The 11,039-nt window shown below is 42.1% G+C and overlaps 1 protein-coding gene across 3 annotated transcripts in view; it reads right to left on the reverse strand.

Annotated features, from left to right (window-relative positions):
• Positions 1 to 11,039, reverse strand: part of bmp2k (BMP2 inducible kinase) — a 37,105-nt gene extending 26,066 nt beyond the window's left edge. The window contains exon 1 of one of the 3 annotated variants that reach the window (XM_067519883.1): positions 10,054 to 11,039. In XM_067519883.1, coding sequence (XP_067375984.1) covers positions 10,054 to 10,204 — 151 coding nt within the window. In that variant the 5' untranslated portion in view covers positions 10,205 to 11,039. The remainder of the gene's footprint in view (positions 1 to 10,053) is intronic. The other 2 variants (XM_067519884.1, XM_067519882.1) reach the window with 2 other exon arrangements.

An 11,039-nucleotide genomic window follows, 5' to 3' on the forward strand; every position in this document is an offset into this window, starting at 1 on the left:
TTATGATGTACACCTGCTGCATAAGAAAAAGCTACCTGGGAGTCATCTTGTGCAAATCTATACTTTAATGTGCCGCTATGACACAAAAAAGTAGGCTGCAAATGTAGTAGTGGTCAAACTAAAAGAAAAAAAAAAAAGGAGGCAAGATGATGTGGGGTTGAATGAAGCAGATGAGAAATTTTACAAGGAAAAAGGCCTGAGATGAGGCAAAGTCTGGTAGCTGAAAATAAGCAGACTAATATAGTCATAAATACAACATACCACTGTACATGCGATGTACATGATCAGGACACCATAAGGAAACATGTGTGACTCAGGTTGTTAGTTGGTCAACTAACAGCCCTAGATGATAAAACATATGCACCTTAAACTTTGTAATCTACATCTTTAGATGCAATAGCTAGAAGTGAATCTTCCTGACTCGTATGGACGTGGTTTGGCTTTGAAAAGAATGCAACCTATTAAATTAGTTGCTATTAAAGACAGCTAGTGAACTAGCTCAAGTCAAGAGGTATAAGGTTATTTTCACAGGACGCATTTGGCATTTCTACAAAAATATGCCTAATAAATCTGCAATTTCTCCATATTTCAGAAACAATGTCCCTTTTTGTGTTCAGGTTTTGTCAACAGATGTCCTGCAAGTCACTCGATGATATGATCCAAGTTTAAGTTACACAGACTTTTTGATACAGCACAGTGAGTTTTGTGTACAGAAATGGCAAGTGAAACTGTTCTACATACACTGCTGATGGGATAAACCTGGTACCCAAAGCCCATTAGTCACAACTCAGTATTATTACATCTTTAAGCTGGCTGCACTATGGAGAGGAAAAGGAAGCGCTGCGGTCAGTTATCAGTGACAGTTGGGTGGAAAACCCCAAATTCACCAGGCCAAGAAGAATGGAGCGGAGGGTACTGACACTAAAACCTGGTACTAAGCAAAGGCTGTAATTACTGGAACTGTTTCCCCACTCATGCATCCAGCACTGTAGACCCTGACATCATTGCAATGCCTGACTAACTAGGACAGTCACAGAAAGCCCACATGACAGCCTGCAGAAGAGGCCTCAAAGAGGATCCCAACAGCCTTTAAGAAACGCATACCCAGCATGCATTGTGATATAGGCATGTAGGGGGAAAAAACATCAGAGAAACAAAGGAGTGTCTGAAGGAGAGCAGATTAAAGAATTTAACAACATGCTGTGAACAGAGGTTAATATTTCTGCTCAGGCACAAGGCGCAGATGTTTCTCCTCTGAAGCCTGATGTACACACACACACACACACACACTGACCGATCGACTTTTTTCGTTCATCTGCCTCACTCAGTTTCCCCTCAGCCCCTTATTTTATAACCCTCAGCTTTTTACTCTAGGAAGTGAAGTCTTAGCCTGTTGAGAAGCTACAAACGATGACTGCAGTTTAATTTAAAGTGGTGCCTTCAGCTGCAGACCCGCTTTTAAAAAAGGAAAAAATGCCATTTCTTCGGAGGACATTTGGGTGAGGTATTTCCTCCTGGAGGCCCCCACATCCCCTTATAAGTCTTCACAGTATAAAGCATGAAGATAAGCTTATCTGGCTTTACCTAGAGTTGCATGTTGTGCTATAATGTGAAGTGACTAACCTTTATTACAGGTTTCCATGAATTTAAAATGTTATCTGAATCATTCTGTCTTACTATATTTTTCATAAAGTGCACGTTGTTTTAGAAGAATTTAATTTAAAACAGGATCCCTTTTTAGGTAAACTTACAAAACAAACACCAAAATGTTTTCTACATGAAAATTGTTTTATTCATGAAACTGAAATGAATACTGTGAGAACTTTCCCTAATTTTTGTTATTGCTACATAAGACAAGTATTAAGGCCAGAATTTGTTCTGACTGAAGACGCCATTACATTCAATCATTCATCTAACAATGCTAAATGGTCTTATTGGTTGGTAACACCTCACTTTGATCAGGTCTACCAAAAAATTAAAAATTAAAACAAGAGTAAATAAAAACACTCTTTCTACATTGCTTAATCCTTCACGTAGAAAAATGTGTGCCACTTTCCACAGTAAATGCAGGAAATGGGTTCCCATTAACTGGCGTTAAGGTCTTTGCCAGTTTGCAATGCTCTGCCAGCTGCCCCTGCTAATTACCAGTAATGACTTTTTGATCCCTGCGCTTTAGCAAATCCTTTGAGATTTGTCATTATACAGACTAATGCGGGAAGGACTTTTGTTCTCTGGCTGGTTGTGTAGCAGCCAAATATGCCATTTGGTTACTGTGAAACTGAAGTTACAACAAGTCTGCATAACCTGAGCAAAGAGAACTGCCAACATTATTTTCCTAATTTTCTAGTAGGACCAAAAAACGGTCATGCTACTAATATATACCAATATATGTTAAAATAGTTTTTCATTTGCAGCTCAAATCCAAACTGAGACTTTCCATGTTCTCCAGGCACCGACACACACACGTTTGCAAACATCAAGTCCTTGTAACCCACTTAAGGCCTGCTGTTAAGAACACTACTTAAATCCTTTCACTTGAGTCCTCAAGAGTTACACTATAGCAACTCACAGAAAACATCAGTGTTGGCCTAAAAATAGACGTGCACTTGCTTTTAGCAAGCAGTTGAGAGATTCTGCACTCTGCAAGCTTTTTACTGTCAGGACTCCACACCAGCTTGTTAGTTTTTTTTTTTCCTGGAACTTTCAAAATTGATTTTGTTGCCCAGGATTTTATTTACAAAAAGATAAATATCCAGTAAAAACATATCAATCTGATTCCTGGACAGCAGCTTAATTCATTATCATGTTGAGTTTTTCTTTTGCTAAAAACAGGCAAAGATACTATTTCACTATGATCAGCACCATCTTTTTACTTCCGTCACCCAATCCAGACTATGCGTGTATGTATGCATGGCCATAGCATGAAGATAACACTTAGGTTATGACAGCTCAGCTATTTTTAACCTTGGACAGAGGTGAACCTAGTACCCTGCAGGAACACAGAGAGATGCTGCACACATAATGGACTAATATGAATGATGCATTCGAAAGGGAAAAGACAGCTCAACACATGTCAAATCTTTCCACATGTGGGACTGTGTTTGGACACAAGCAGCAAGAACATGCTGCCAATGTTTCACTAGGTTTGACAGGACGCACACATTTCCCCACCAGTATTGATTCCAGTATTTATCTAAATAAGAACAGAGTGGACTGTCGGTATAAGATTGATGAAAATGTGGTCAACATAATAGTCATTCTCCTGATTTCTTTGTATCTTTAGTCAAAACTGAATTCAACTTTAGGGAATTCCCTTTCTAAGGTGCCCAGTTGGAAAATGGTTCATGAACTGACAGTACTGTATTTGAAGGAGAAGAAGCAAGTCCATAAAAGGAAATATGAGGAGGCGCACAATGACTGCATGTTGTTACACTCCCGACTTGATGATTCTAAGTGTCCATTCTCATTCATTGTACCTCAAAAGGGTTAACAACTAAAACAACACACAGAAATTCCTCTGCTGTGAAGGGGTTATGACTGCATTGTGCTGCTGGAGGAAAAGGACATATGAAGGTAAATACAATGCAACAGTTTTAAGGGGGATGTGTCCAAATTTACCACCCTATAGATATAAACAGGAAAACAAAGATAGAAAGGAGCTTTTTTGTACTATGTGATAAAACTACCCTCTAAACTACAGGAAAAAACTTCTGCATAAAAGCAAAATAAACACCAGATAGGGTGGGTGTCAGCCTAAATGTTCAAATATGTGTTTGTTTTATTAACAGCTGATCTGCAACAATCTGAATTTTAAAATCTCCGGGGAAAAGTGACTTATTTAGAGTTCTACCGTGAACCCCAACCTAGTCGCTCCCGGTGAGTGTTGGCCAGCTGGCCAGCAGCTCCCCCATCAGTGAGTGTGTGTGAATGATTGTGAGTGTAAATGGGTGAATAAGAAGCAGTGTAAAGTGCTTTCAGTGCCAATAGGTAGAAAATCACTACACAAGTGCCGAACATTTACCATTGCCTAAGAAAGCCGGCCTATTGGCACACAAGTCCATGTAAACACACTCATTTATGCTGGCGTTAGTCCATTAAAGAACACAGTATTTATGGGTAATTCACTGATACATGGCAAACCTAAACAGAAATCTTGCCACAAACATAACAATTACTGATTCTTAGGGCTGCTCTGATTTGATGTTACACCCTACAGAGTCTACTACAGACCAAAATCACAGTACAGAGCAGTGTGTTTTGAATCCACATTGGTAATAGCCAGAGTTTCGCTACTGATGACAGGACCAAGCCTTGAATAGAACAGTCTGAAAACAACTGACTACACTTCTATATTAGATAAATGTTTGTCAGATTCCATATACCCTCTGGCTGACCGCAGTGACATCTTGGAAACACAGCCTCAGTTATTAGAAGTGAGGCAATAATTCATCACTTCTGACTTGTCATCTATTCAAGCATAGTCATGCACGAGTCACTGTCCTGCAGTCAAATGTGCTCCCATAAGCCTGTGATCACTTTCAAACCTCTACATAATCTCTCTGGAAAAAATGACTTTGTCTAGAAGCAGATCAGGAAATAGCATGACAGCTTACTGGCACACAAGACTGAGCAATAAATTCATATTTAGTATTCATTATTTTATTTGTTGGGTCATTTGTTACTAGTTATTAGAATATTAATGTCCATGTTGAAATCAGAATATCAACCTCTGGATGACAGCTGAGTACTAGCAACTGTCTACTGTGTTACAGACCAACTACCTGGAACGTTACAGTTCACCGATAATCATAAGGGAGTAGTATTGCATGTACTAAGTACCTCTATACTTAAACCCATGCAAACCTATGCAGCAAGTACACAAAAAGTCCCATCTGCAAGCACATGGAGCAAAGTTTCCTCTTTCAAGGTTAATAGCGCCAAAAAATGTATTATATAAAACAATATTTTGCACAAGAACTAGCATGGCATCAAAAGTATTAGTTTAAACAGCAGAATTTAAAAATGCGGTTGAATCCTAATCTTGCACGTATCTGTGCAACACTAGCATCAAGGACATAAAACTATCACACTGCACCATCACAGGGAAAGTGCACTCCAGTGAAATGTTGTAGTGGATTTTCAGCGCAATGCCCCACTGTTTGGGGTCTTCATATGACCAGACTTAACTCCCACATTTGGACTGAAGCCCTCTTCACATTGGGTGACGATGAGTTGGTAGAAAATCAGTCATTTACAATTTCCCAAAGAGGGGAGGGATGGTCACACAGAGAGGCAGATACAGAAGACCTCAATGAGCAAGCACAAAGGCAGCGATACCCGTCATCAGTGCTGCATCGTACCAGCATTCTTTCTATGGCGTTAGAATAAGACAACAAAGGGGCACAATTTGCCTATTCACGACCAGTACAGTATGCTAATAATGTAGTTCAAACGGGTCATTCAAAAGAAAAATAAATCTTAGCAAAAGGAACACGGACCTGATTGATGGAGCCCCTCTGAACATCATAAAGACAGAAAGAAAAAAAAGAAATAAGATTCTGTAAATTGTTGCGTGCGTGTAACTAACCAAATCAAATTGTTTTTGTGTTTGCAAAATTATTACTCCTGCTCGGGGCTGCTAAAAAGTCAAATATGTATCAACTGTCATTAGTATTGTACCATGATTATATTATGTTACTGTTTCAATATTCTGCAAAAGTTTATTTTAACAGTGAAATATATATAAATATCGATCCAGATAATGTGAAAAACTTAAAAACACCGCAAGGTGACACAATCCAGCGAGGAGCTGTGTTGGTCGACAACTGTGACAACGAAGGAGAAACGATTACCATTGTGTTAACTGTAAATTCTTCACTCTTTGATTGAACACAGTGCTGAGCACAGCAGATAGTTAGATGCCATCAGTTATTACTGTAAAAAACACTAAACGTATGATGACGTTTCCGTCACTATTTTTCTTTCTGGGAAAAATAGTATTTGCACTATAGTGTTAATGTCAACCATATTGGCACAGATTCATTTTGAGTAGTGCACAGCCCAGAAGTCTATTTGTTGAACACATGTCATCTGTTCAGATCACCAGTGGCAAAGGACAAGGCAAAAAAGCCACGTGTTCGCTGTGAACACAGCATCTGCTTACATGGAAACAGTGTTTGCGTTTCTCCTGTTTACATGATCTGTGGCCTGTTGTGGTCAGGAAGTTCCTGAAAGCAGGGCCACAAAAGCCTTAAACTGCTTCATTTTGTCAATTCAACAACTCCATTAAAGAACATGGTGTAAACATTCCAAGGTTTTGCTGACATCATGCAAATGAGGCAAAAAGAAAGTCTGAGACAGGCACGCGTGACCTGAAATGCACAGATGATGCTCAGAGGCCCAGTCAGCTGAATGTCAGGTCTGCGCTGAAGCCTTTTTCTATGAAGATAGTTAAAAAATACTGCAAAGATGTGATGGAGAAGAAGATGGAGGAAAGCCTGATAAGGAGAGAAAGTGATAAATTATGACCTTGCAGTTAACATGCTGGTGAAACAGCAACCTTAGGAAGTGAAACCACTGAGCCAAGGTCTTCCTGTTAATTAGAACAAATCTGCAACATTTTACTGCGAATTCACAAACCTACGCAAACACGGGCTGTTTGCCTTGTACCTACGGCGAGATAGCTGACATGCAACAGTTGTCATCTGATGACACAATAACAAACACAAGGGCATGTTGGGCTGAGAACGAGACGTTTATCTTAGTGGCTGCTCATTAAAATGATACAGGGTGGTCAGTTAGAAAACACTCTGTGTGCCTGCTTTAAGTCATCTTAGCCAAAAGGTGCATTCAACAGAAAAACTCAACTTCCCCCAACTTCCAGGCCGTTGACAAGGAACCCCGCACAATAAGAGTTAGTGGGGAAAGCGTGACATGCTACCAGATGCATCCTGTGCTTCAACACTTCTCTTGCAGACAGCATCAGATAGAGCTTTGGTGAGCCCATAGAGGCTAAAAGGGGGGGGGGGGGGGGGGGGGGGGGGGGGTCTATTTTCCTGTTCAGTGCAAGAACTGTCCAGCTCTTCAGTCACTTCTGTCACTGGAAAAAAGAGCAGCTACCCACATGGTGTCAAAAGAACATCTGAGTTTCACTTTGCATACATGCCACTTGAACAATGATACATCAGCATTTAAATGGTTTCTCTTCTCTGGCAAACTAGAGTTAAGTGATTGGTTTTAGGGAAAACTTTTTTTTATGAAATAACTAAACAGCTGCTTGCCAAACAAAATTAAATGATGCAATTTGCCTTATCTGGTATCTGATTTGAAGGAGACAGGAAGAAACAGATCAACATGAGCTTCAGTTTAAACGGTTTCCTTTGCTCAATTCTGTCACACTTAACTGCTGCAAATCTTAACAGGTTGCATTTGACACACGAAGCCTTGAGTTGTGGCAGACATGCAATCAATTCTCAGTTTCTTTACATTGCTAACACGGTTCAATAAAGTTCAGGGCAATTACCATGTTTTATTAGTGAGGTGGATGCCTGTGCAGCCACTCAAACAAGCACCTCATGCAACTGTGACGTGTGGGCAACAGTGGCAGGTAAACCCCCAATTTAACCCAACATTTGACCCACTTTACCAACCAACTCAATCCTTCAACAAAACAGAGGCTCACAGTGAAGACTGGTTACCTGCCCAGCGACCCCAGCTACAAACCCTTAAACCTCACCAAAGATTTTCTTGCAGGTGGTTTGTGGTTATAGGTCTTTGAGTTCCTAAATGGGCATGAATGATGCACTCACAATGAAATGCTATGTTCATATGAAGGCATCCTAACACTATTAATGTGTGTATTTACATTACAAATAGAAGTGGACGTGTTACACAGTGCCTTGTTAAAGTATTCATACCCCTTGAAATTTTGTCATGTTACAACCACAAATGTAAATGTATTTTATTGGGATTTTATGTGATTGACCAACACAAAAGTGCTACATAATTGTGAAGTGAAAGAAAAATGATAAATGGTTGTCTAAATTTTTTACAACTAAATATCTGAAAAGTTTGGCGTCCAGACTCAATACTTTGGAAAACCACCTTCTGCAATTACGGCTGCCACACTTTTGGGGTATGTCACTACCAGCTTTGTACATCTAGAGAATGACATTTTTGCCCATTCTCTGCAAAATAGCTCAAGCTCAAGGCTGTGTGTTTAGGGTTGTTGTAACAGGTTCTCTTCTTCTGTATTCGGCTGCATCCATCTTCCCATTAACTCTGACCAGCTTCCCTGCTGAAGATAAAACCCACAACCATGGTGTGTTCAGGATGATGTGCAGTATGAGCTTTCCACCACACATGGCATTTAGGCCAAAAAGGTTAATTTTGGTCTCATGTGACCAGAGCACCTTCTTCCACGTGTTTGCAGTGTCCCTCACATGGCTTGTCGCAAACTGCAAACAGCAATTCTTATAGCTTTCTTCTTGCCACTCTTCCGCAAAAGGCCAGATTTGTGGAGGGCATGACTAATACTTGCCCTGTGGACAGATTCTCCTACATGAGCTTGGATCTCTGCAGCCCCTCTAGAGTTACCATGGGCCGCTTGGCTACTTCTCTGATTAATGCTCTTTTTCCCCAGCCTGTCAGTTTAGGTAGACGGCCATGTTTTGGTAGGTTTGCAGTTGTGCCACACTTTTTTCAGTCTATCACATAAAATCCCAATAAAATACATTCACATTTGTGGTTGTAAGGTCACAAAATGTAAAAAGGTTCAAGTGGTATGAATACTTTTGCAAGGCACTGTAGGTGGGAGCAGGACAGGAGCAGGCTCCAACTACAAAACCAATAGAGGCTGGAGTCTACCATACCATGCAGAGGACTTCAGGTGCAGGCTGTGCAAAGATGCCCCTGAGACAATTCAATACATAACAGTGGGGCGCAAGATGCTAGCAGGCAGGACATACACGGAACGGCGTAACCGAGTGGCTGGCATAGTGTACCGAAACGTCTGTGCCAAGCATGGGGGGGGGACGATGAGCAAAGACCACCATATAACACTGCGCTCCTGGTATCAAAAAGACTCGCAGCCACATTTAATGGTGACACAGGCTTGTGTTGGCTTTCGTTATTATTTGCTGAGCGAGTGAGATCAGGTTTACAGTCTGACGCTACTTACTGGAAAAGACTCGTCACATCTCGAATGCTTAGTAAGCACTGTTCATTCAGAAACTTACAAAATATGTGTGTGGAAATAGTTGTAACGAGTGGAATTTTACAACACTTTTCCAGCAACATCCAATTAGTTACATTAGTAAACATGTGACTATTCCTACTAAACAAACGACCTTAACAATCAATTAGTCGACTTATTAGCTAAGATGCAGCAGCTTTATAAATCAAATTTGGCTTCTCGTCAATCTGCTGTGATAAAAACAGGACCATTAGTTGAATTAGTGGAACAGCTGTTTAGCAAAACACTTCATTTTCTGCCCGCCTGACTGTGCATTTCAGCATCTTGAACACAGGACTTTCTGACACTAAGCCATGGCAGAAATTTCGAATGTTGCCAAGAAGCCTGTGATTTTAGTCACGCTTTTACCCAGGGAAACACCCATGTTACGTGTTTTAAGGTGGCAAATCTTCTTAGGTTACCTACAAACATAAATAGAATTGCATGAACATCAAGTGTTTCTTGAATGGAAAGGTCTTTGCCTGCCTGTTCAACCCCCACCCCCCACCCCCCTATGGAGCAGCTGAACAGGATGTAAACTGGATGGGGAAGTGTTACAAGTTACAATTCACAATTCCAGCCCTGCACCGGGTCCTCTGTGTCCCAGTTTAAGTACTGCAGCCTGGGCAGAGCAGAACGACCTATTTCAATCCATCTGCAGATACTTTCTCGGGGAAATCAGCAGCTGTTTGGGGAACACGGGGCTTTTCCTCCGCGAATCTCTCCACGCCAGAGATTCATGGGTGTGTCCCAGAAAGCAGTGGAGGGGTCACTGTGTGTGAGAGGTTACCGACTGAGCAGGCACACGCCGCGGTACATACCCTCCGCTATGAGCTCCTCCACGGTGACTTGATACCGGCCCACTGCAAAGACTTTCCCGAAGTAGCTGCTGACTCCGGAGCTGGTCCCGGACCCGGACGATCCTCCGAGCCCGCCGCTCTCAGATTTTGGCATTCTGGAAAACTTCTTCATTCTTAACTTCCTCTGTCAGTCCCCCACTTCCCCCCCAAACCAACTCAAATCCTGTTTGGTGGTCAAGTAACCACGCAGTCCAGATTAACTTGGTTATGTCGGACGACCCTATCTACTTATGTGAAATCTTTTCTTCTCCTGCATGCTCCGCGTCTGATTCTTCTGGAGGGACTACTTGCTGTCGGGTGATGCGACATGAAAGTACGGTAGACAACCGGCTCGGTCTCCCAAAAGTCCGCAGCTTCCACTCACAACTAGTCGGCACCCAAAAAAAAAAAAAGTGTGATGGGGTCGTTAGCTAATGTGACACATCACGCTAGCTGGCCGCGGTCGCTGCTAGCATGCATGGACCCGGCGGTGTTGCAGTCAGGGCGCTCCAGAAACAACAACAACAACAAAAAAAGGAGAGACCAGAAAAGCAGCTGGCTTAGTTACGGACCCCACCTTCTCCGGTGGTTACGAATTCACTCCAGGCTTCTACTGAATGGGACAGCGCTCAAAAGTAACCCTCGTTCGCTTCCCACACCGCGACTTGTTCACTTCACTCGCGCTCAGCGGCCAGTTAGCTCGCTAGCTGCGGCGGTTAGCGGCTAACGAGGCTCGCTAGCAGCCACAGCGGCTCCTCTACGAGACCCCGAGGGCAGGTGGGCAAACAAAGTCCGAACCTGCGGTGAGTAGAACTCGACTGCTCATCAGAAACCACCCACCGAAGTCGTTACGTTCCCCCGTGTCATCTCCACTCCCCTCTGTGTCATTATCGTTACGCTTCGCTAGCGACAAACTTCTCGTGACTCCCCAACGGCAGGCTCCGAGAAAGGTGGGCGGATTGTTATTT

Source organism: Channa argus, chromosome 11, assembly GCF_033026475.1.
Source record: "Channa argus isolate prfri chromosome 11, Channa argus male v1.0, whole genome shotgun sequence".
Classification (NCBI taxonomy): domain Eukaryota; kingdom Metazoa; phylum Chordata; class Actinopteri; order Anabantiformes; family Channidae; genus Channa; species Channa argus.